The sequence below is a fragment of the Fusarium phalaenopsidis genome, assembly GCF_050370095.1.
Source record: "Fusarium phalaenopsidis strain FUZ10S chromosome Unknown contig_32296, whole genome shotgun sequence".
Lineage (NCBI taxonomy): Eukaryota > Fungi > Ascomycota > Sordariomycetes > Hypocreales > Nectriaceae > Fusarium > Fusarium phalaenopsidis.
In genome coordinates, this window is record NW_028145408.1 from 1,465,786 (window position 1) to 1,487,037 (window position 21,252).

Below are 21,252 nucleotides of genomic sequence, written 5' to 3' on the forward strand. Positions count from 1 at the left end.
GCGTCCTGTTGGTACTGTAACGGCTCTTGCTTGTCGAGGTAGTGTTGACAAGATCAATTCGCCTCCGTCTATATATGGAAGATGAGAAATCGTCCGACGATGATTGCCCTCCTTCACGCACCAAACCAAAAACACGTCGAGTGGGGAGTGGAACTATTTCGACATCGTGCTTTGCTGTGCGTGGGTGCCTCTTTACTCGCTCCGGCTCGCCCACGCCGGCAACTAACCTACGCGACTCAAGGTCGCCTTCCATTGATATGGTAAGCAGAGTTGCCCCGGCTCTCGAGCGGCGCCGAACGGAACGAAGCCGATTGTTAGTGGTCGAGTCTGTCAATGCGCCAAGATAAGGTGGTTTTGAGATGTAAAAAAATGTTAGTGCCGCCCCCACCGCCTTCCACTTTAGAACAGTCCCCACGGGAGCTTAGCTTCATTCCACCTTTGTGCTGGGAGCTTGCCTAGGCTTTACTTGTGACCGCAACCAACCGAACAATCATCAACAACAAAGACACGCATCGCGAGACTGCAAACAACTGCTTCGCCATGTGCCATCGATATTGAGGGCTTGTACTAGCTTCGTGTCTCAGGCGAAATCTTATGATCTGAGATAGAACGTTACTCTCCCCTTCCATGACCTCGCGGCTCCCCACCGACGCGATCGACTTTGCGATTCAGCCAACATGACCGACAACCAACCTCCAGCAGAGATCCTTCGTGATGGACAACTCACCGCCATCGCCGAGCTGAACCCCGAGGTTTCTGATCAGAATAGACGAGTTGTCGACGGTACCATCACCATTACATGGCCTTTCAGCGTTCTCAACAAATCAATCGCATTTCTACTAGCCGAGCGCGACTTTCGACTTCGACGCGAAAAGGGACAGGTGCGCATTCGATTCCATGGCGCTTCAGCAAAGGCTATTTCGGATGCTTCTCTAGGAGGTGGCGATGAGATCCGCTTAAGCTTGGAAGGAGTCAAATGGGAGAGGAACGAGACGCAGACGCAGGTTGCTGGCAGCACTCTCGAATGGCAACTCGAATTCAACAATCGCCTGATCCTAGGCATTCGCAGACCTGATTCAGAGCAGGAGGAAGTCATCAATATCGACACGCCAGCCACGGAGCCCGAAGCCACCAACGGCCAGACCGATAGCGTTGCGCCTGTTGATATCACCATATCCAACACCGATTTTGCGATTCCCTCACCACGATCCCCGAACATCTCTCTCCCAGCCAAACGAAATGCTCCTGAGCGAGAACCGGAAGAGTTCTCGTCTCCCGCCTTTCTCAAGCGAGCTCGAGTTTCATACGGAGGGCTATTCGAGGGTGGCTTGGACATTTTCGATGAGGAAATCACTAAAAAGGCCAAGTCCAAGAAGCGCTCGAGGTTCAGTCTACCCGCCAATGCTTGGAGATATACCAGCCAGTCTCCCAGCCCCGAACCCGATGAAGCTTCCCAGAAAGCAGATGACGCACCCCAGACAAACGGTTCCCTTGGTCAGAATGGCACAGTTGAGGATACGCCAATGCCCACACCGCCGCGGCCGCCCATGATTGATCAGGGATGTCAGACAGTAGACGTCGACTTCACGCCTATGGCTAGTGTCCAAGTTTTGGCCGAGTCGCGACCTACCTTTGGCTTTCCGCAGGCGACTCCAACACCACTCCCGAGAACAAAGCCAATCGAGGCAGACAATGCGCTATTGGGTCACTCCTTGCAGTTTCAAGGAGACACCGAGGGTCATCAACATCTCCATCCCGAGGCGCATCCCGATCTGCTCAGTCACTCGCCAAGCCACATCGATACCGGGCTTACATTCGGCTTCACGCCTCAAACCGTGCTCTTCCCATCTGCACCAGGCCTATTCCCTGCAGCCCACGGCCAAGATGCAGCACCAGAGTCGCCTAGTCGCGGCGCGAGGGCAGAGGACTACCCAGCAGAATTCCTGGATGCCACTCATCTCCCCCCTGAAAGTACCGTTTCCCATCCAAGTCTTTCTGGGCACGAATCGCACATCAGCCCTCAGCCTACAGACCATCAAGTTTCTTTTGATTCGGCGTCGACTCTACATCCCGTATTCGACGCCCCCTCGCGATCGCCACAGACTGCGTGGGCGCCTGAAGTCTCAGCTGGGCCGTTCTCTACTGCAATCGCTAGAAGCGATGTAGACAACCCAGTTGAAATCTTGAGTTCATCGCCTAGCAGAGAAGCAAGCCCTGGGCCCTTCTCACCTTCAGGTGAGGATCTGGTCGAGGACGCTGCTGCGGATGCCTCACCGGAACCAGCACTCGAGGAACCCTCGAGTGAGGCAGAGCATTACCGAGATGGAGGCGATGAACCTGGCGACGATTACGATCTACGGAACTACGACCGCGCACATGATGACGATGACGATGTCCAATCCTCTGAAGAAGAAGGCCTAAACAACAACGACGTAGAGGCACAGATCATGAACCCTGAGGAAGACGAAGCGGATGAAGATGAGGAACTTGATGGACAGGAAGAGCGGGGGTTGGACGAAGAGCCCGATGAATATGAGGAGGAAATGTACGAAGAAGGCTTCGAAGGAGAGGGCCAGGAGTACGAAGGCAGCGATGGCGATGCAGAGGGCGAATATTACTCGGGAGAAGAAGGCTCATACGATGAGGAGGAGGGAGAAGAGGAAGAGGAAGAAGACGGCGACGCAAGAGCTGGTCCTCCTGGTCGATTCGCCCCTCCCGCAGAGCCTGTTTTCATCAGCTTGCTCTCTGATTCTGAAGACGAAGATGAAGATAAGGATCAATCAAACCCGGAGCAGGAGCAGGACAAGGAACCAGAGCAGGAACCCCAACAGGTGCCTGATGCAGAGTCAAAATCGGAGCCTGAACAGAAACCAGACCTTACACGAGAGTCCCGGCCCGAACAAAAGGAGCAGCCAGAGCCAGATTCAGCACCGAAATCAGAACTTGAACCAGGGCCGGAACCTGAACAAGAAGAGCCAGAAAACCCACCAGAGGAGAAATCTAAGGAGGAAAAGCCTGAAGAGGAGGTAGCGGCAGAGTCAATCGCCCAGCCAGAGCCAGAGTCAAAGCCAGAGCCTCCCGCAGATAAATCACCACGCGCAGATCTGGAGGAGGCAAATCAGGTTGACGAGGCAGAAGCCACTACTCCCAGCAAACCAGAGGAACCAGACAATGCCCGAGGTTCTGCTGAACTTTCTACCGGCGAGATGGAAGTCGACACTGAACCAACACATCTCTCAGCAACGGACGCAAGTAAAGATCAAGATCATGACAGTGCGCTTCCTGATAAGGAGATCCCAGATGAGGAATCTGCGCACCAGGCTCCGGCGATTCAATCTCCGCAATCTATGCCAGCGCAAAGGTCGCAGGCTGGACAAGATGGAGAACCCGAACCGGCTCCGGAGAATGAAATATCGACTGACGTGGAGATGGACGATGCGTCCGTCTTGGCTGAGGAATCGAAAGACAGGGCGGAAAACAAAACCACTGGCATGAACGATTCGGACGAGGCTCACCCTGTCACTGCCACGACCGAGGAACATGCTGAGGCCATGGATGTCGATGAAACGCATGAGGCGCCCGAGGGGCCAACAACGACCGTATCTCTGGAGATTGCTGACACGACTACTGTTGTCAGCAAAGAAGTCGATGGCACGACTGCGGAGAGCGCACAGGGACCATTGGGGGAAGACAAGGACAAGGTCACCCCAGTCGAGGCCCCAGCTGGGGAAGAAGCGTTTGCAGAACCACGCGGTACCCCAGAAAATGGCGTCGAGCCATCGAAATCGCCAACCGCTCCCGCAGCGGGGGTTACCATGGCCGGGGAGAAGACGGGTGCAGCCCCAGACGATCGAGAAGCAGTCGTGGAAGCTCGAGAATCTCAAGCCCAGGATCCAGCCGAATCCCCTGACGCCACAATGCAGGATGCTTCTTCTGAGCTGACAGCAGCGGCTCAGCAGCAGCCAACAGGTGCTGTAGACCAAACGGGCCACGGTGAGGGTGAGGGTACTGGGGAAGCTGGCAGTGATGAGCAGCTGGCAACCCATGGCCAGATGTCTCCCCCGCCAACGCAGTTTTCTCACGCACAAGCTTCTCAAGACACCAACAAAGAAGCACCCCTGCTTTCTCAGGCTACATCCATCATCTCGAACGACCACCACGACGCCCATCTTCCCACTCCTGGCGAGACACAGCAGGAAATTGAGGTCGAGATGGCCGTCACCATCACCACGGCCACGACCAACCAAGACATGCCGGTCGACGAGGATGATGTAGGCCCAGAGGATCAGATCATGGCCGAAATCCTACAGCACTCCCCCGTTCGACCAGACACCACCCTTCAGCTTGCAAGCCCTGCCGTATGCTCCCCCACAGCTTCCGTGCCCAAATCATCTCCCCAGACTGTGCAGACCGAGGACCTTCACGAAACGCCATTGAGAACCGCTCAGCGGGCGCCCGAAGCGGCCCCTGTCACCAAGTCCCTGCGCAGCCGGCGCCATAGGTCAAGCAAATCATCCGACCATGCCGACCTCTCACAGCCTGACCCCAGTATTCTATTGGCCATAGGATCGGCCGCACCGACACATGGGGATGGTCATGCCAAGCACAGCAGCCCAACGGGATCGGTTCGTGTGACGCGCAGCAGGGCGGAGCAGAATGATCCTAGCTTCCAGTTGGTGAGAGCATCAGCGCAGGCAGATGAAGGCAAGGGCAGAGGAAAGAGAAAGGCTGCCGACAGTCAAAGCATTGCGAGCGCAGAAAACAGCTCGCCAGGATCACTGAGAGTGACCCGTCAGAGGGTAGAGGATGACCCCAGCATCCGCCTCATTAAGGCGTCGAGCCCTTCGACGCGACAGACACGAAGCCGCCGGACGTCGGATCACAGGCGCGAGACCCCTAAGCGTGAGACTCGGTCAGCCTCTCGAAGCCTACAGCTTCGAGGAGATACGCCAGGGGCGTCTTCAGTAGCGCTCAAATCACCATCAATTGCAGGATCCGCTGCTACGGCGGCTGAGGACGAAAATGTCGGCACAGTCAAGCTGCAGCTGCTTAGGAGCCTGCGCACGACCATGCCCGACTACTTGTCGCTCAAGTCGCTCAGACACTCACTGAACAAGACAACCGACATCCTGGCCATAGCGACAGCAACGCCGGAGAAGGCACACAGACCGAAACACGGGCCCCGGGATTACATGCTCACCTTGAATCTCACCGATCCATCGATGGCTCCCTCCGGGGTTTGTGTGGCCCACATTTTCCGGCCGCACCTCGCCGCTATGCCGGCCGTCCACATCGGAGATGTGGTCCTCCTCCGGCGGTTCCAGGTGGTGTCGATGAAGGGCCGGGGCTTTGGGCTCCGGGCGGGGGATGCCTCGGCATGGGCCGTGTTTGAAAAGGCGGGCGTGGAGATGGAGCCGCAGGTCAAGGGCCCGCCCGTCGAACTTACCGCGGATGATGTCAAGTATGCCGAGGGCCTACGGCGATGGTGGAGCCTCTTGGATGACAAGGCGATGGAGAAGATCGAGAGGGCCAGCCGGAAGGTGACCGAGGCGGGCAAGGACGACACCAAATAAGGACAAAAGGGGGTGTGAGTTGAGGAACAGGACAGGGATCATGCAGTAGAGAATGGGGAGGATTTACCACTGTCTACTTGCGGCTCTGGGGACACCGCGACACATACAGGCGTATTCATGCATTTCATTTTTCGAGGTCAGATGGAGAGGAACAAAAAAAGTAACAAGGTGAGGGCGTCGAGGAAGATGCCCGTTCACCCGCGAACTGCGAACTGCATATGCATGATGTAATTGACACTCATTCATGGGATAGGGAGGAGCATACATGTAATTCTACAAGGAAAGATACAGTCACGAGCGATCACATCTGCCATGGTGGAGGTCCAAGTATACGACAGATGCCGTGCCGAGGATGACATGAGCTGAACCCCATGTGCAAGCAAGTGCAAGCTCCTCAGTCATAGCTGTGAGCTTGCTTGAGCTTAAGCTGTGGTCAGAGCTGCTGGCTGCCGGTATCGGCTTGTGTCTGACTCTTGCCCTTCAAGGACAGGTTCCGAGGCTCAGGTCCAAAACGTGGGGAGGGGAGTCACAGTCAAATCTGGAGGAACGGATGCTTTCCACCTCTGGCGGGTGGGTTGGAGCTAGGACAAACGGCTCGCTCAAACAAGCTTCTCCATCCCCAGATCCTCTCTCTGTCTGGGGCCTCGTTTAGCACGGAGCCGCGGCCGCAGCGGTCCTCTCTCGGTCCTTGTCCGTGAAGTGAGGTGGGCGCTGCAGAGAGAGACGATGGCCGTGACTCTGACTCTTCAGGCGCCCCTCGGGGGTTCGGCGAGAGTCCGGGGAGTCAGAGGAGCTCTAGCTCGGGGAGGACATGAAGATGAATGCGGGGAGGAGGATGGAATTGCCAATTGTAGTAGTAGATCTCAACACCACGCGTCGATTGACTCGCCCTGGACCTGAAGTTTAAGGGTCGAGACACGTGAGGCGGGGGAGGCTAGAGACGAGTGTGGAGAGGGGAGCCGGGGAACCGGGGAACCGGAAAAATCGAGGGACGAGGATCTGGAGATGGAGGAGGAGGAGCAGGACAGGACATGGATTCGAGGTGTGTGAGTGAAGCTGTACCTAGAATACCATTGGGCGTATGTCTAGCTGGTTCGAGGTTGAAACCCCCATGTGATGGGTGAGGTCGAGGACAGGGGGAGCAGACGCAGGGCTTGTTCAACGCTGTCGATTAGGTGCATGGAAAGTTATTCCGAGAAGCAATTGTTGACGCGGCTTAGTGATGATGAGAGACACGGAGATGGAGGCGGCGGCCCACTGAGCGGTGATTACAGAGCTGTACTGGACCGAAGCAAACCGAACCGAGTCCCAGCTGTAAGTGAGGCCATCACGACGCTCCCACGGCTGAGCTAGCCTCTGGGTCGAGAGGATTCGAGGTCCAGGGTTTGAGTTGAAGGGTGTCGGCATCTTGAGCCGAGCCGACCCAAGTTCCCAGCCACTGGTCTTGGACAAAGCTGCAGGCGCACCAAAGAGGGTTGACAGAAGAGTCAAACACAGCTCTGGCGTGGGATTGCATGGTTAATTTCCGACGAGCCTCGAGTGAGACTCGGATACCAGTGGCTTACGTAGGTGCAGCCACACTGGATATCGGATCCATCAAGGAGCATGTCCAGATCCTGGCAGTAGACGGGACAGTAGCAGTAGAGCAGCTGCCCGAGACTGGGCCCTGAAGCTGCCGGCAGCGGAGCGGACGAACTACCGCGGTGACGTGCTTGGTTTAGCCGTCGGTCGGATTGCCTACCCTGAGGTTCTGAAGCTTGGCGAGCCTCTCGGTTGAGCGCATACGCAGCATGACTATTTTGAACGTGTGAATGGTTGCCAATCATGCTCAGTTACGTATTATGAAGACGCCACATCGGTGCAAACACCGGGATACCGATGTGTACAACTTGAAAGAAGAACTGCAGAGGTGACATGCTCGGCGAGGCGGAGAGATGTCCTATCTCGCTCGCTGTTTCTTGCCATTCTCGTGATGCATGATCGAGACGAAAATGTCCAGGGTAGCAATGCAATGGGCGCAATATCAGAAACGACCCAAAACCACATGACAAAGCTGACACAGGAACCCGAGGCTCGTCCGGAATGAATGGATGATGCCAATCCCTTTAGAGGTCTCACCCATGCTTCAGTGGCTTGCCTCGTGTGCCTGTGCATGTGAAGCATGTTGTGTGCTGGGGTTCGAGTCACCGAGTCTCATCCACACACAGGTCCCCTAGATTTGACATTATTTTTTTGTTGACAGTTGCTAGAGGCCGATCCAGGCGAGTCAACAAGATCCAAGGTGTGCACGAAATGCGGGGTGACGGTGTGGGCTCCAATAGGGGAGCTCGACATGGCTGAGCGTCACGGACTGTTGACCTGAGCTAGAGGGAAGCATCGGGACAAGTGTCGAGCTGCAAGAAGCCAACTAGAGGATATTGACATGGAGTTTAGCAGCCGCGATCAGACAACAAGCCAGAGCAGAACAACAAACAGGGACAACCAAAAAGTCAACAACAGGACAGCCAAGGGGAAACCAGCCAGGATTGCCCGTAGCCACCGGTGGGGACGGGCTGAGGTGAAAAAGAGGTCAGGCAGTCAGGGTTGACCGGCGGCCCTTTCGGTGGAGTCAGGTCATCCTGGAGATTCCGTGGTGAGACCCGCGAGACCTTGAACCTCTAGAGGTTAGGCGTACCCGAGCAAGCCCCTGGTCGCGCCTTCCCCGCCGGACCCACACACACCGATCCACACCCACGTCCACCTTTCTGGGATCCACAATGTACCTGCCCCGACCCGCCCTCACCTCGCTAATTGCATCAAATTAGCGCAGTACTTACAGCTTGTACCTGCGATGGCCCTGTCTTTTCCTGCAGCTCCGGGGGAGCAAGACTAACGTTGTAGACGTCTTTCTCTCTTTGTCTCCCACTCTTGCTCACCTCTCCTCGGGATGGTAGCTTGCAAGCCGGGGCAGCTCTCCTGCCTGACCCGTAGCGCTGGGCTGGCAAACGGGCGGCAGCGCTAGCATCGCCGTGCTTGCTGTCCCTCGGCCGGGGGGTGTGCGGGCTCGGGCAAAATCGGAAGCCCCACGGCGATTCTGGAAGTCGGGAGACATTCCCTAGTTTTCGTCCGACGGAAAGAAAGTGGAGCCTTTCACAGTCCGCGGTGTGTGTTGCCTTCCCACCAGGGAAACGACAAATGAGAGGCATGCTTTTGGGTATCAGGTTGCAAATGTTAGGTACGGATGCTATTCACCAACTGGGTTAATAGATGAGAGAGATGCGCGACCATTTACCTGATCTGTAAAACCATGACTGATGCCAATTAAACCTGAGGGCAAGGGAAAAAAAAGCATTGGGGTTGCTTCCAGTGTTACATGTACCAGTTGTTGATGCCCGCTCACAGGTTTGGTAATCAGTATTCAAACGTTGAGGATCTGGAAGCAAGCCATGACACACACAACCACACCCATTCCAATTTCCCTCCCCAATTATCATTTCACCTTCGGTGACTCGGTATGCAAGTACTCCCTACCTCGCGCCTAAAGATAGCCGTACCCAGCAAGCTCCAGCGGTCAATCTTGCGGGAGGGAAACCGCTGCAGGCACAATGCATGGGCTGGTACAGTATACTTGCTGACCGTATCACACCTGGCGCACACACGCAACAACAACGGGTGACGACAACGACAGGCATGGCCAATGGCGCGCGCGGGGGCCGAGATGGTAATGGGATTGGATCTCAGCAGAAGCAAGCAACAGGAACGGCAGCACATGCAGCCCAGCCCTAGACTGTGGGGCCTTTGCTCTCACCGTGACTGTATTCCTTTTTCTCCCGCCCTTTTGTCTCCATGTTAGCTGGATCACGGAGGGGACGGAGCCCAAAGCCGTTGTTGCTATCTCTCTGTAGCATTGAACCTTTGGAACCTTCAAAGAGTCAGTGTCTCGAGTAAACCGGAGACGCAACGACTCGCCGAACCCCGGACCCGGCAAGGGATGCCATCGTGCCGACCGACCGCCCTTCCCCAGGGACGACAGACACAGACAACTCGGTCAGGGCTTGGCAGGTCCTGCACGGTTCGATGAACATGGTTCTTGGTATTTCGCCTTTTCTGTTACGGATACCGCTACCCCCTTTTGCGAACTTTCAAAGGGGGACCAGGCCAGGCTGAAAGGGTCGGGCCGTAACCTTGGCTCGGGTGATGTGATTTCAAATCGCTCGAGCTGTTCTCCTCTATCTGTATCTCGGTGAGAAGTGTTGCGAGGCGGCCGCTCAGGAGATTCTTATCCCTTGGGATGATTAGCTGATGAGATGAGGCATGGGAAAACACAACCTGTAATATCGCCGTTGTAAGTGCATGTGGCGGGCAGCGGGTTGTGGTCGCCTCTGTTTACTCGTCCGTCGTCCCGGCCCCACGACCAAAGCAAAAAAAGAAGAGCGTCTCCACGAGCAAACAGATCCATCCGTGGATGGGATGGATCCAATGTCGCCTGGCCTAATGAGGCATAAGCGCCCCCTCTGACTGGCCCGCGTTCTGTTTGATGGATGTGTGGGAGGCCGTCAAGCCGCCGCCGCCATCGTCACCTGGGACCTTGACCTTTCTCTCACCTGGATTGGACCTGGTGCAGATCTTTGTCGAGACACAACAGGAGGCCAGCCTCGAGTTTGAATCGATTCTAGCATAATACGGAGTTGCATGCAGTTTGAGACACGACGTGTAATGCAACATGGAACTCTTCTAACAGGGCCTAGAAGCGCTTAACAAGCGCTACCGAGCTCGTGTGACTGCGTAAACGGTTTCCCTTCAACGGGGCGTAGGTCAGGTAGAGAGGTCCATTGAGTGTAGCAGCCCGGCGGCCACAGATTTGGTGCCGGTGAGCGGAGCTGCACCCCCAGTTAGTGCCCGATTTCTAAGCCCGGCAGCCCAGCGTCTAGAAGCCCAGGCAAGGGAGGATCATGAAAATCTCACAGATTTCTCACAGATTTGCAGATTCATCACACAATGTGAAGAAAAAAGTCTCACCCGACGACCCCATCTAATTACACTTTTGGGCTAACGGCACGTAGTAGTTCGCCGTCGGCCGGAGGAGCTCTTGCAACGCGGAGTGGGTATCTTCGGGTTCTCTCTGTGGATTCATACCGGGACTTGATGCCCCGAATACTTTTCATCAATCCGAAAGGGTCCAAAACTTGCGATGACGCCTTGAGCGTAAGACCACGATGCATGACAATACGACGGGGACTTTTCGGCCGAAGTTGATTTCTAAGGGGGCTTTGACCTCTTACTTTCCGGGGGCCTTCCAATCTCGTCAAGACGTCGTCTTCAGACCACTTTCAAACCCCATCAACCATCCCTCAAAATCGCTGTCCAACCGGCATCGATCCTGATCAGCCAAGCCACAATGCCCTGTTGGTCCCAGTCACCCCGTCTCCTGTCCTGTCCTACTACGTACATGTTACAAAGCATCGCTGAACCACCCTTGTCAAACGGAAATCTCAAATATGTCTGACATTTTCCAAGAAGACACGACATGCAACAAAGCATCTCATGGCATGGAACCCCCCCAGTCGGCTCCCCATGTTACCCACCTGGTAGCGGCAGTAGACCCCCCGTAGTCGGAGCCGTGAAGGTCGGCTGCTGCTGTGCTGGACCTCCGTTTTCCGTCCTCCGTTCACCGTGACTTTCTTTGTCTCCCCCGTGAATAGCTGCGTTCTCGCAGTGTGCTGTGTCTTTGAAGACGGCACCCATCGGCATGACTCCAACCCCTAGCCCCAACGAAAAGATAACCATTGGTGCTGGGGGGCCCAAAAAGAGTGACCGATAATGAGATAGGGAAAAAATCGTAGGATAATGACTGATGTTAGGGCTTTGAAACATACCATTAAAGCCAAAGCTACTGAGACGAATCGCAACGTCCGTCTTTTTTTTTCCCCTTGGAAATTGCCTTGCCTTTCCTTCCCTCCGCGCCTGCGCCCCCCCCATTCCCGCCCTATCAGCAATATCATTCAACATCAAACAGACAAATCGACAACCCAGCAAAAGAGTCCGTTCTGGCCAGAAACGTCGATTCTTGTCCCTCGACAACGTGACGTGACCCCCACCATCACCCCATCAAGGACCATTGCCAACAAGCCCGTCTTGCCATTCCATTCCATTCCGCAAGGCCAGCCCAGGCCTCAGCGCTCGCCGCAGCATACGGTCCATCCCCCCTTTGCAGTCCGTCCCTTTTTACCCGCCGCCTGGGGACGTTTTGACCGTTATATCCCGTCCGAGGCTGTAAAGAGCTGCCTGTTGATCCAAAAGGTAAGGCAACCTATCCCATCACATCTGGGGGTGTCGAGTCCAGTCCGTTTCGCCGCGCCGTTGAGTCCTGGCGTGCTTTCGGTCAACCGACACGCACATGGTTTCGCCCTTTCCAGGTGTGCGGACAGAGGAAAGTGGACATATCGCTGATCAACGACACGACACGACAGGATCATATTACATCCCAGCGCATCGTGAGGCAGCGCACGTACACGCTCTCCACAGGCCACTTTGCAGCAGCATTGCCGCCGCCATTATCATCCCGACTCTGTTATCTTTCAGGTGATTCACCTTGGAAAAAAAAAAGCCACTTTCAAGCACAAGAGTCATAGAGAACGGCTCTTGCTCGCCCACACACCAAAAAAAGTACAGCTGCCCCAGGCCGTCGGCGGGTGACCTCAAGCCCCAAGAGGAAAGAACGCAGAAGCTCGACCTGCAGCTTCCGCAGCAGGGGTCTCGTTCCATCAGACTTACCAGGTACGTACCCACCCATGTACCCATGCCCCGGGTACCTCAATATCCTGGCCCCCGATACACCGATAACCCCAATCCACAACCCCTGTCCATCCATCCATCCATGCTTCCTTCCCAGGTCCCATTCCCACGCGGTCATCCCAGGCAAGCGCGGGCGACTCCACCGGCCCCACCATCCACTCACCATTCAGCCCCAATGCCCAAAGAAATAATTCCCCCATGCGGTTTCCCCATCCATTCCCACAGGCGGCATCCCACCAATCCGTCGACTTCAATCCCAATTCCCAAACCCAACCCAATGCAATCCAATCAATCAACTCAGTCACTCACCTTGAGGAAATGTTGCACTTGCACTTGCACTTGCACGCCCTTGGCTTTCTTTCCCTTCCCCTCTGAAGTTACTCCGCCCATCCGCCCATCCGCCCAAGAAGTCAAAGTTGCAGGGATGTGCTAAGCTCACTCGGTCGTCCCGCAGACTTTTCCGTTGGCGCCAGAAGTGAAGGACAGAGAGCCTGCCTACCTACAGGGTGTAAGGCCAAAAAAAAAGTTGTTCTCGTCCGTCCGTTGCCGTCTAGTTTGATCGGTTCTTTTCGCCGTCTTTTCGACTAGACAGGACAGCTACAAGCAGATCTTTGCGACAAGCAGCACACACGCTCTCGCATCAACCAGCGTCGGAATCGGCATCCACAGCATCATTGCATTGAAATCCGTTCATCCATTGCATCAACAAAGCTACCTACATACACATACCCTGCCCAGTACCAACCAACAGCCACCCCCGTCCCCCGACCCCCGAGCTTACCCCTGCTGCCCTCCCCCATACTCCGGTATCTCCTGGAGTCCCTCTTCTCTGACTGACTCCAACTCGCTCGCATGGGCCAAACGCTCTCGACCATGACCGTGGCCTCGCCTTCGGGACCCGGATCCGCCCAAAACGTCTTAAACCGACTTTTCCTCGCTAGTGGCCCCTTGCGATCCGCGACATCGTCTGCTCTCACCCGCTCGTCTGCTGTCACCGCGACTACTAATAATCGTCGCCCTCGACTGCCGCTCCCCCCGTCTCTCCTATTCATCCTACTCCCCGTCGTCCCAGTCCCCGTCACCCCATCCGTTACTGTCCATGTCCATGGCGTCGTCGTCTCCCTATAGCACCGCCAGCTCTGACATTGCCACGCCTCGCTCTCGCTCGTCAACCTCGTCATCGTGTGTACCCCCCTTCTCCCCCCCTCCCCTCCCTCCTGCTCCTCCCACTGTCGACATCTATATCTAACCGGCCCATGTCCCCCTTCTAGGCGAAGACTTACAGATTCAAATCCCATGTCCTCTGTCGACCTTTCCAAGATTGAAGAACAGATCAAGATGACTGCCCTCGACCAACACCGTGGCTACGCCCAAGACCACTATGCCGAGGTCCAGCAGGACCGGCCTACCCAGTACATCGATGAGACGAATGCTGCCGGTTACCAGATTGTGCGAGAGCCTCTCTGGAACAAGGGTAAGCTTCCCCATTCCTTTGATCAACACTTGTTGTCAACATCACCATGGTGTTGCTGCATGGTGCTTCCCACCTGAGCTTCACTTGAAGCTTGGTTGAGCTCTGCTCCTACCATCGCATACACTCCCAAGCTCATGACCCAACAATGGATCATGTCGCTGTCCCTCCCATACCTTGCGCCCTCCTCATTAGCCCTTCCAATGTCCATCGCTGACCTCAACCCCTCCAGGTCTCGCCTTCACTCCCGAGGAGCGCGCCTCCAAGAACCTCACTGGTCTCTTCCCCCACACCATGGAGAGCTTCGAGACCCAGTGCGCCCGAGCCATGAAGATGATCCACACCCGCCAGACTCCCATCGACAAGTACCTCTACCTCTCCTCCATCAAGGAGTCCAACACCGACCTCTTCTACCGCCTCCTCATCGACAACATCCGCGACCTCATGCCCCTCGTCTACACTCCCACCATTGGTGATGTCTGCCTCCAGTACTCGAGCATCTACACTCGCCCCGAGGCTCTGTACATCTCCATCAAGCAGCGCAAGTCCATCCGGACCATGCTCCGAAACTGGCCCTGCCAAAAACCCGAGATTTGCGTCGTGACAGACGGTTCTCGTATCCTTGGTCTCGGTGACCTGGGCATCAACGGTGTCGGTATCTCGGTAAGTCGAATTCGCTCTGGCTCGCGCACCTCGAGGACACTGCTAACGTTTCGCTGTAGATCGGCAAGCTCGCTCTTTACACCGGCGCTGCTGGTATCCACCCCCAGAAGACCCTCCCCATCGTCCTCGACTGCGGTACCAACAATGAGGAGAATCTCAAGGACCCCTTCTACCTGGGTCTGCGACAGAAGCGCCCCGCCTACGAGGAGCAGCAGGCTTTCATGGATGAGTTCATGGAGGCTGTCCGTGACGTCTTCCCCGATATGGTTGTGCAGTTTGAGGACTTTGAGTCTCAGAAGGCCTTTGGCTACCTTGACCGATACCGCGACCAGTATCGCTGCTTCGTAAGTGGAATAGAGAACCAAGAGAAAGAAAACGATGACTAACAAACCTATAGAACGACGATATCCAGGGAACTGGTGCCGTTGTCCTGGCTGGGTATGTAGCAATCTCTTTGGCCCGATCTCACTTGACATCAGGACTAACAGCAACACAGTTACATTGGTGCCGTTGAGCAGTCTGGCGTTCCCCTGGAGGAGCAGCGCCTGGTCTTCATGGGCGCCGGTTCCGCCGGTGTCGGTGTTGCTAAGCAGCTCGTCGAGTACTACACTCGCCGCGGCCTGAGCGAGGAGGCTGCCCGTGACAAGTTCTGGCTTGTTGACACCAAGGGTCTTGTCACCAAGGACCGTGGTGACCGCCTTGCTGAGCACAAGAAGTACTTTGCCCGTACTGACAACGACGGCCAGCAGTACCGCACTCTTCAGGACGTCATTGAGTACGTCAAGCCCAGCGCTCTTGTTGGTCTGACTGCCACCTTCGGTGTCTTCACCGAGGACATTGTCCGCTCCCTTAAGGCCTCCGTTGAGGCTGGTGGTCTTGGCCGCCGCCCCATCCTCTTCCCTCTCAGCAACCCTCTCACCAAGGCTGAGTGCACCTTCGAGCAGGCCATTGAGTGGACTGAGGGCACTGTCCTCTTCGCCTCTGGCTCTCCCTTCAGCCCCGTCAAGGCCAAGTTCGGTGATGAGTCTCACCTCACCACCTACTACCCCAACCAGGGCAACAACGTTTATGTGTTCCCCGGTATCGGTCTCGGTGCCATTCTGGCCAAGGCCTCTCGCGTCACTGACGAGATGATCTACACCTCTGCCGCTGCTCTGGCTGGTTCCCTTACTGCTGAGGAGGTCCACAAGGGTCTCATCTACCCCCGCATTGAGCGTGTTCGTGACGCCAGCGTCATCGTTGCCCGTGAGGTGATGAAGGCTGCCCGACGTGGTGGTGTCTCTGAGCTCCCTGACTCCCAGTGGGCTGAGTGGGAGGAGTGGGGTGATGTTGCTCTCACCACCTACATCAAGAAGCACATCTATGACCCCCTCTGCTTCGCTGATGCCAAGACCCATCTGTAGATGGATCGTGTCCCAGCTTGTTTGTGCACACTTGTGTATGATTTGCAGAATGTTTGGATTGGACGGGTGTGTTTCTCGACTGTGAAGTGCTCGTCGTCGAGATCGCACTTGCGGAGATTTTGAAACTTGGGCGTTTTGAGCTGACCACGACCCATGGCCCTTGACCGGACTTCCGTGTCATGGATTCACTGGGGCTGGACTCTCGTTTGCCTTGCCAGTGAACTTGATACCTACCATGTCATGCCACACGCTCTGGACGGTGGCCATGAGGATTCTGTTGAGCGGCCCCAGTGATGGGCGTTTTTGCGTTTTCATAATCTGCTTGATGCGTTAACGGCTATTTAATCTTTGTTTTCCTCTGGCATGGGCCTGACAGGATAGAGGCGGACCAAAACAAGACGTGGGAAGAGAGCGTACATACTGGTAGATGAGATTGTTGTTGAATAGGAGTTGGATTCACCGTTACATGTCGAGCGTGCCTTGTTTGTGATTGATAAGTTGTTGAAACTCGTCTTTAGGCTGAGGCTTGAAGATGTTGAGATGTCCCTGGTGACGTGGTACATGTCGTGTTTGTCGCAGTCGTGATAATTGTTACTCTAGGGACACCTGGCAAGCCATGGGTAGATAGATGCATGGTTGTTCTGTAATGCAGTGATCATCGTGGGCTCATGATCCAGAGTCAACTGCATACCTACCCTGATGTCGAACCATCTGAAGGTAGGAGAAAGGTAGTGATTGGCATCACCAATCCTGGCCAAGGGTTGGCTGCAACAAGACCTGGCTGGCAAGCTGGCGTTCCGGTATTATCTCAGTATGTGTGTTGTCCTGTTGCCGGTCATGATGGCGTCGCATTTCCGTACTTGTTGTCCATGTTGATCGGTGAGATGACTTGGTGAAGTGATTCGGATGACCTCTCAATCCAGGAACAGACGGTTACCTACCTTTGTTTGGTCGGATGACAGTGGTAATGATATGAACAAGTGCCCACCTTCACTGACTTCAATGAAGGGAGTGTGTCGACGAGGGTTATGCTGTCTTTCTCATTGTTGTCGTATCAGAGCTAGACTCCTACGAGCCAAGTTGAGGATTTGGGAGGATTGAGTGTGTGACAGGTCCATGGAAACTTGACCAGTGATGGTGGACAGCTGACTGATTAGCGAAGGGATCACGACATGTGAGTATCCCCCTCCGCACATTAATGTCCGGGACGAGACAGGGAAGCTGGCGAGGACGGCGAAGCTGGCGTGATGTCCAGGTTTGGGTGGTGATATGGGGATCTCCTTGATAATGGTGGTTTCAAGAATTTGGCATGTGAGTCCCAAGACTCGGGACTCCCACGCGGGATCGGGGGCCCAGGAACTGAGGATCTCGATCTCAATGGACGGACATCCAGATGGACGCACAAGCACAAGCGAGGGTGGTGGTTGGGGGTCAATGGTTTTTGATTTCTCCCAGGTGGTAGGATGGGCGGGAGTTGGTAGATGGGTCTTCTCGGTGCGTCGGTAGCCGAGCGGAAGCTCGCCTGGAAGCTCGGGGATGGGGGAGGTCAACGCCGAGCAGGGGTTTCTGTTGGGTGCATCGGGGGCGGCAGCTAGCGAATCTGCGCCAGCATTGGCGCGTGGCTGCGGGAGAGGATGAGACATATTCTGGTCAAGGCAAACGAAGGCTCTGCCATTGGGCGGCGGCGAGGGTGGGTGGAGGATGTTTGAACCGAGCAAGGGTAGTCGAGTTGAATCTCTGCTTGTTGGATGCCGTTTCTTGCACGGCATCTGAGCGGCGGCCTTGGGGGTTTGTGATGATGGCTCCCTCGGGCATGGGGTATGCATGGGGTTGGCTCTAGTGGAGCCCGTTCGGGCCCGGGCCCCAGTTTTCGGCGCTCGACGCCGGAGGGCGCGGGAGGGCAAGAGACCGGCAGCAAAGGGATTGGACCGTGACGTTTCTTGGGATGCAGACTGGATGTTGGATGCTGGATGTGTGGATGGGCGCACGGTGGCGTCGAGGCTCGTGGTTGCATTGCTCAAGGTGTCATATCAGCATAGCGCCCTCCTGTCTGTCTGTCTGTCTGTCATGCCCTGTGCCTCCTGTGCCTCCCTTTGGTCTCCATGGCATGCAACCGCGAGACGAGCGACATTACGGCAAGAAGCCGAGTTCTTTGCCGCTAAGTAGGTAAGCATGGAAAACATGACCCTTGAATATCGGCGATTGGGTCGGATTGCGAAAACTGGCCGGACCACCGTTTGAAAATTCCATCATGGATGGATGGACCTGCGCATGACATGACGCCGACTTCGAGATTCCACCTCACGCTTTGGACAGCTCCGCCTGTTCCTGATCTTGGGCTGGGACCCATGAGCCTGCCTGAGAAATCCCCATAGTGGAGATTGACATCGACTCTGGACACGGTTTCATTCACATCTCAATGTTCCGTCCATTCCGGATTGTGGATGTCGAAATTGAAGACAGAAGACCGAATCCCGATTTCCTGAATATTTCCCGAAGCATCATGACATGGCTCAAGTGAACCCCGAGTCGAGTACGATACCGGGAAGCCCCCGGCGCATCCAGTTGCTCCGGCCTTCAATCCCACTGCGTGGACGGAGTATCTGTGCTTTGATATTGGCGTACTTTCATCGCGAATTTGTCCGTTAGTGTGTACGCAGATCGGAGGTGAGATGCAATGAAAAGAAGCTACGGAACAGTCAATCTCGGAATGGTTCATTCGAAGGCAGAAGTAGGACGTCAGTCTGTCGTGGCACGCCCACTGGCGGGAGATCAGCCACCCCTCCTCCAACTTCCCCAGGGACTTCGCAGCTGCATGGCGGAAGCATCGAGAGCGTCGTACATAGGTAGCACAGAGTCGCGGCTGAGAGTCGCCTGCCGACAGGAAACCGGCATAGACGTCAGTCAAAAAAATTCTAATTTAGAACACCATGACGGCTTTTGGCGCGCCCAAGAACTATCAGGGAGTTGCTGCAGCAGCAGCAGCCTTGCACGCCTCTGAGGGTCTCTGGAGCTCGCTAAAGCCAGACCGATGCTCACCGACCAAAGCCGGTCCGTCCAGAAAGAAAGAGCTCAATTGTCAGGCCCGGTCACGTCTGGGCTAGTCCTGCATGTTCAAGGCCCTGGCCCGGCACGAGGCTCGCGATCCACTCGCACCCCATGGAGAAAAAGCAGGAGAGCCTGTATGGAAGGTGAAAAAGCCTCGGGACCCGCTTTACTTGGACTTTGATGTCCATCCGCCCAAGGGGCTCTCACCTTGGCCCAAGCCACGCCAGGGCAGAACCCAGTCGGACGTCAGTATCCGCCCCGCCCAGCCCCCAGCGGCCTTCAGTGGTTTCCGGCGGGCTCGGTATGTGGCCGATGGGGGGCAGATCTCTGGGTTCCAGCATCCCGCAGTGTCCCTCAGGGAGAGAGGACCGGAGGCACCGGGGACCCGGCCCCACTGCGGTCTAGGCTCCGCTGAGGCTGGGCTGGCAGCTTGCTGGAGCCGGGCTCGGTGATTGACTTGCATCCAAGCATCGTGTTTGGATCCGTTTCGCGAAGGTTTTCTTGTTTCTCGAGCCGTCTCACCTATGTTAGCTCATTCCTCTTTGGGATGCTCACCTTGCTCGCTCCATCGAGTTTTGAAGCGGTGACGGGGAGAAATACCCATCGAGACCTCCAACGCCCCTCCACATGATCGATCCCCGGCGCGGTGAAGCTGGCCGCCCAGCTAACGGAGGCCTTGGCTTCGATCAGAGCCCGGCCGCGGAATGGGGATTGGGGGGCGGCGATGCGTAGCAACCGACAAAAGGAGAAGGAGGGGTGCGTCACCTTATTATGATGACAGAGGCAATGTGCTGCGCTGAGCTGCACTGCGATGGCGACGCAGAAGGCAAAAACATGCGGCGTGGGTAGAGTGAGATGGATGGATCGTGAAGAGGAGCTGATGTGGGGAAGAGGGAATTTTCGCTTTGCGTGTGTGTGTCCTTCCATTTCATCAGCCGCCGTCAGCCAGGGCAGCCAGCCGGCCGGCCAACATGGAAGGTGCCAAATTTGGAGGCAATGCACGCCGTGCCTGCTTCATCTCGCACATCATGTCCGACTCCCCAGATACACGCAGGCAGCCATCATTGGCTCAAAGTGATACACCAAATCCTGGCATCCATCAGAGTTTCCAGCCAGCTGTTGCAGTAGGGATTAGATAAGCCCGGGATGAAAAGAGGCATTCTTGGACAGTGAATGTGAAGCAATCCCTGAGCAGAGGCTGGTCCAATCGTCGACAACCAAACGCATTTCAAAGCCCCTTAAGGTTCTGCCCAACCCGGGGCGTCCCGTCGAGACATGCACCGTTGGACAGAACCAGAACAGCGTTGCCTCTTTGCAAAACCTCACGCCCCCCAGACGTTGGGATGGTGTTTACGCCAGTGCTTGTAAGTGGAAATGGGGTCTCGGCGCTGGCGACAGAGATTTCATGGCCTCGTGATTCGCCAGAGTCGAAACGTTGGCCGCCCACCAAGGATTTGTGTCTTTTTTGGCTTCGCTGATGGAGTAGCCGAACATTGCCGACTAATCTCCGTTATTGGTCGAGAATTTAGACGCTCTCTTCGATCTCTCTTGGTGATTGGCCCAGCTCCAAATCCTGCAACCCAAGATTTCCCCTGGCCCGTGAAGGCTGCACCGGACTAATGGACAGGCGCCATGAATCCTCGCATTGCAACTTTTGCGTCACATCACTTTGACTTTGTGGTGGTTCGCCTTCAAAAATGAAAGAATCATCATCAAGACAGAGCTCCATCCAAGTGGAGAGAAGGGGGACGCTTTGATGAAATCGACCAGGAAAAGGGCAGCCTATGGGAGCAATATTAGCTCTCAGAGCGGGACCTGGGAGGAACTTGGCATGGACCACGGCACTTCGCCCGCGAACCGTGAGAACCCATGTCACTGCGTGGTATCCACCTCCGCATCCACAGAAGACCGGCGTGTCGTGGACGAGATGTCGACATTGACTTGACGTCTTCCAATGCCGATGGAACGACTGACTTTGACAGGGGCTGCAGGGACGGTGCAAGAATGAAACGGCATTGGGCACCACACCGCACCGCACCGTAACGGTAGCGCGGAATGAGATGAATGACGAGGAAAGGAAAGGAAAGAATATTGCTGCAAAGCGCTGCGTGTATTGTCCCCACAGCCCGCAGTCCTGCGTTTGCGGCGCCTCGTGATGCGCCAACCTTTCCGGCACGCCCCCTCGCTCAACGGGGCTGCTGACTCGATTCAGGTCTCCAAGCCGGGTCGGTGATTGGCCGCTCCACACTACAATGACAAACTGTGGGGGGAAGGCCTGCGAAGAAAAGCCACCCTGGCCACGGAGCCCGCAACCAGGATC

General features: G+C 55.8%; 2 protein-coding genes across 2 annotated transcripts; both read left to right on the forward strand.

The window, feature by feature from the left end:
* Positions 1-677: 677 nt before the first annotated feature.
* LRP88_06042 (uncharacterized protein) lies at positions 678-5,573 on the forward strand (the record flags this gene model as incomplete). The annotated part of the gene is made up of 1 exon (XM_083242584.1): positions 678-5,573. The coding sequence occupies one exon, from the start codon at positions 678-680 to the stop codon at positions 5,571-5,573; it is 4,896 nt and encodes a 1,631-aa protein (XP_083101520.1).
* An 8,112-nt stretch (positions 5,574-13,685) lies between these two features.
* On the forward strand, positions 13,686-15,884 carry LRP88_06043 (uncharacterized protein; the record flags this gene model as incomplete). The annotated part of the gene is made up of 5 exons (XM_083242585.1): positions 13,686-13,821; positions 14,051-14,481; positions 14,541-14,825; positions 14,879-14,919; positions 14,978-15,884. The coding sequence occupies 5 exons, from the start codon at positions 13,686-13,688 to the stop codon at positions 15,882-15,884; spliced, it is 1,800 nt and encodes a 599-aa protein (XP_083101521.1).
* Between the last annotated feature and the right edge of the window lie 5,368 nt (positions 15,885-21,252).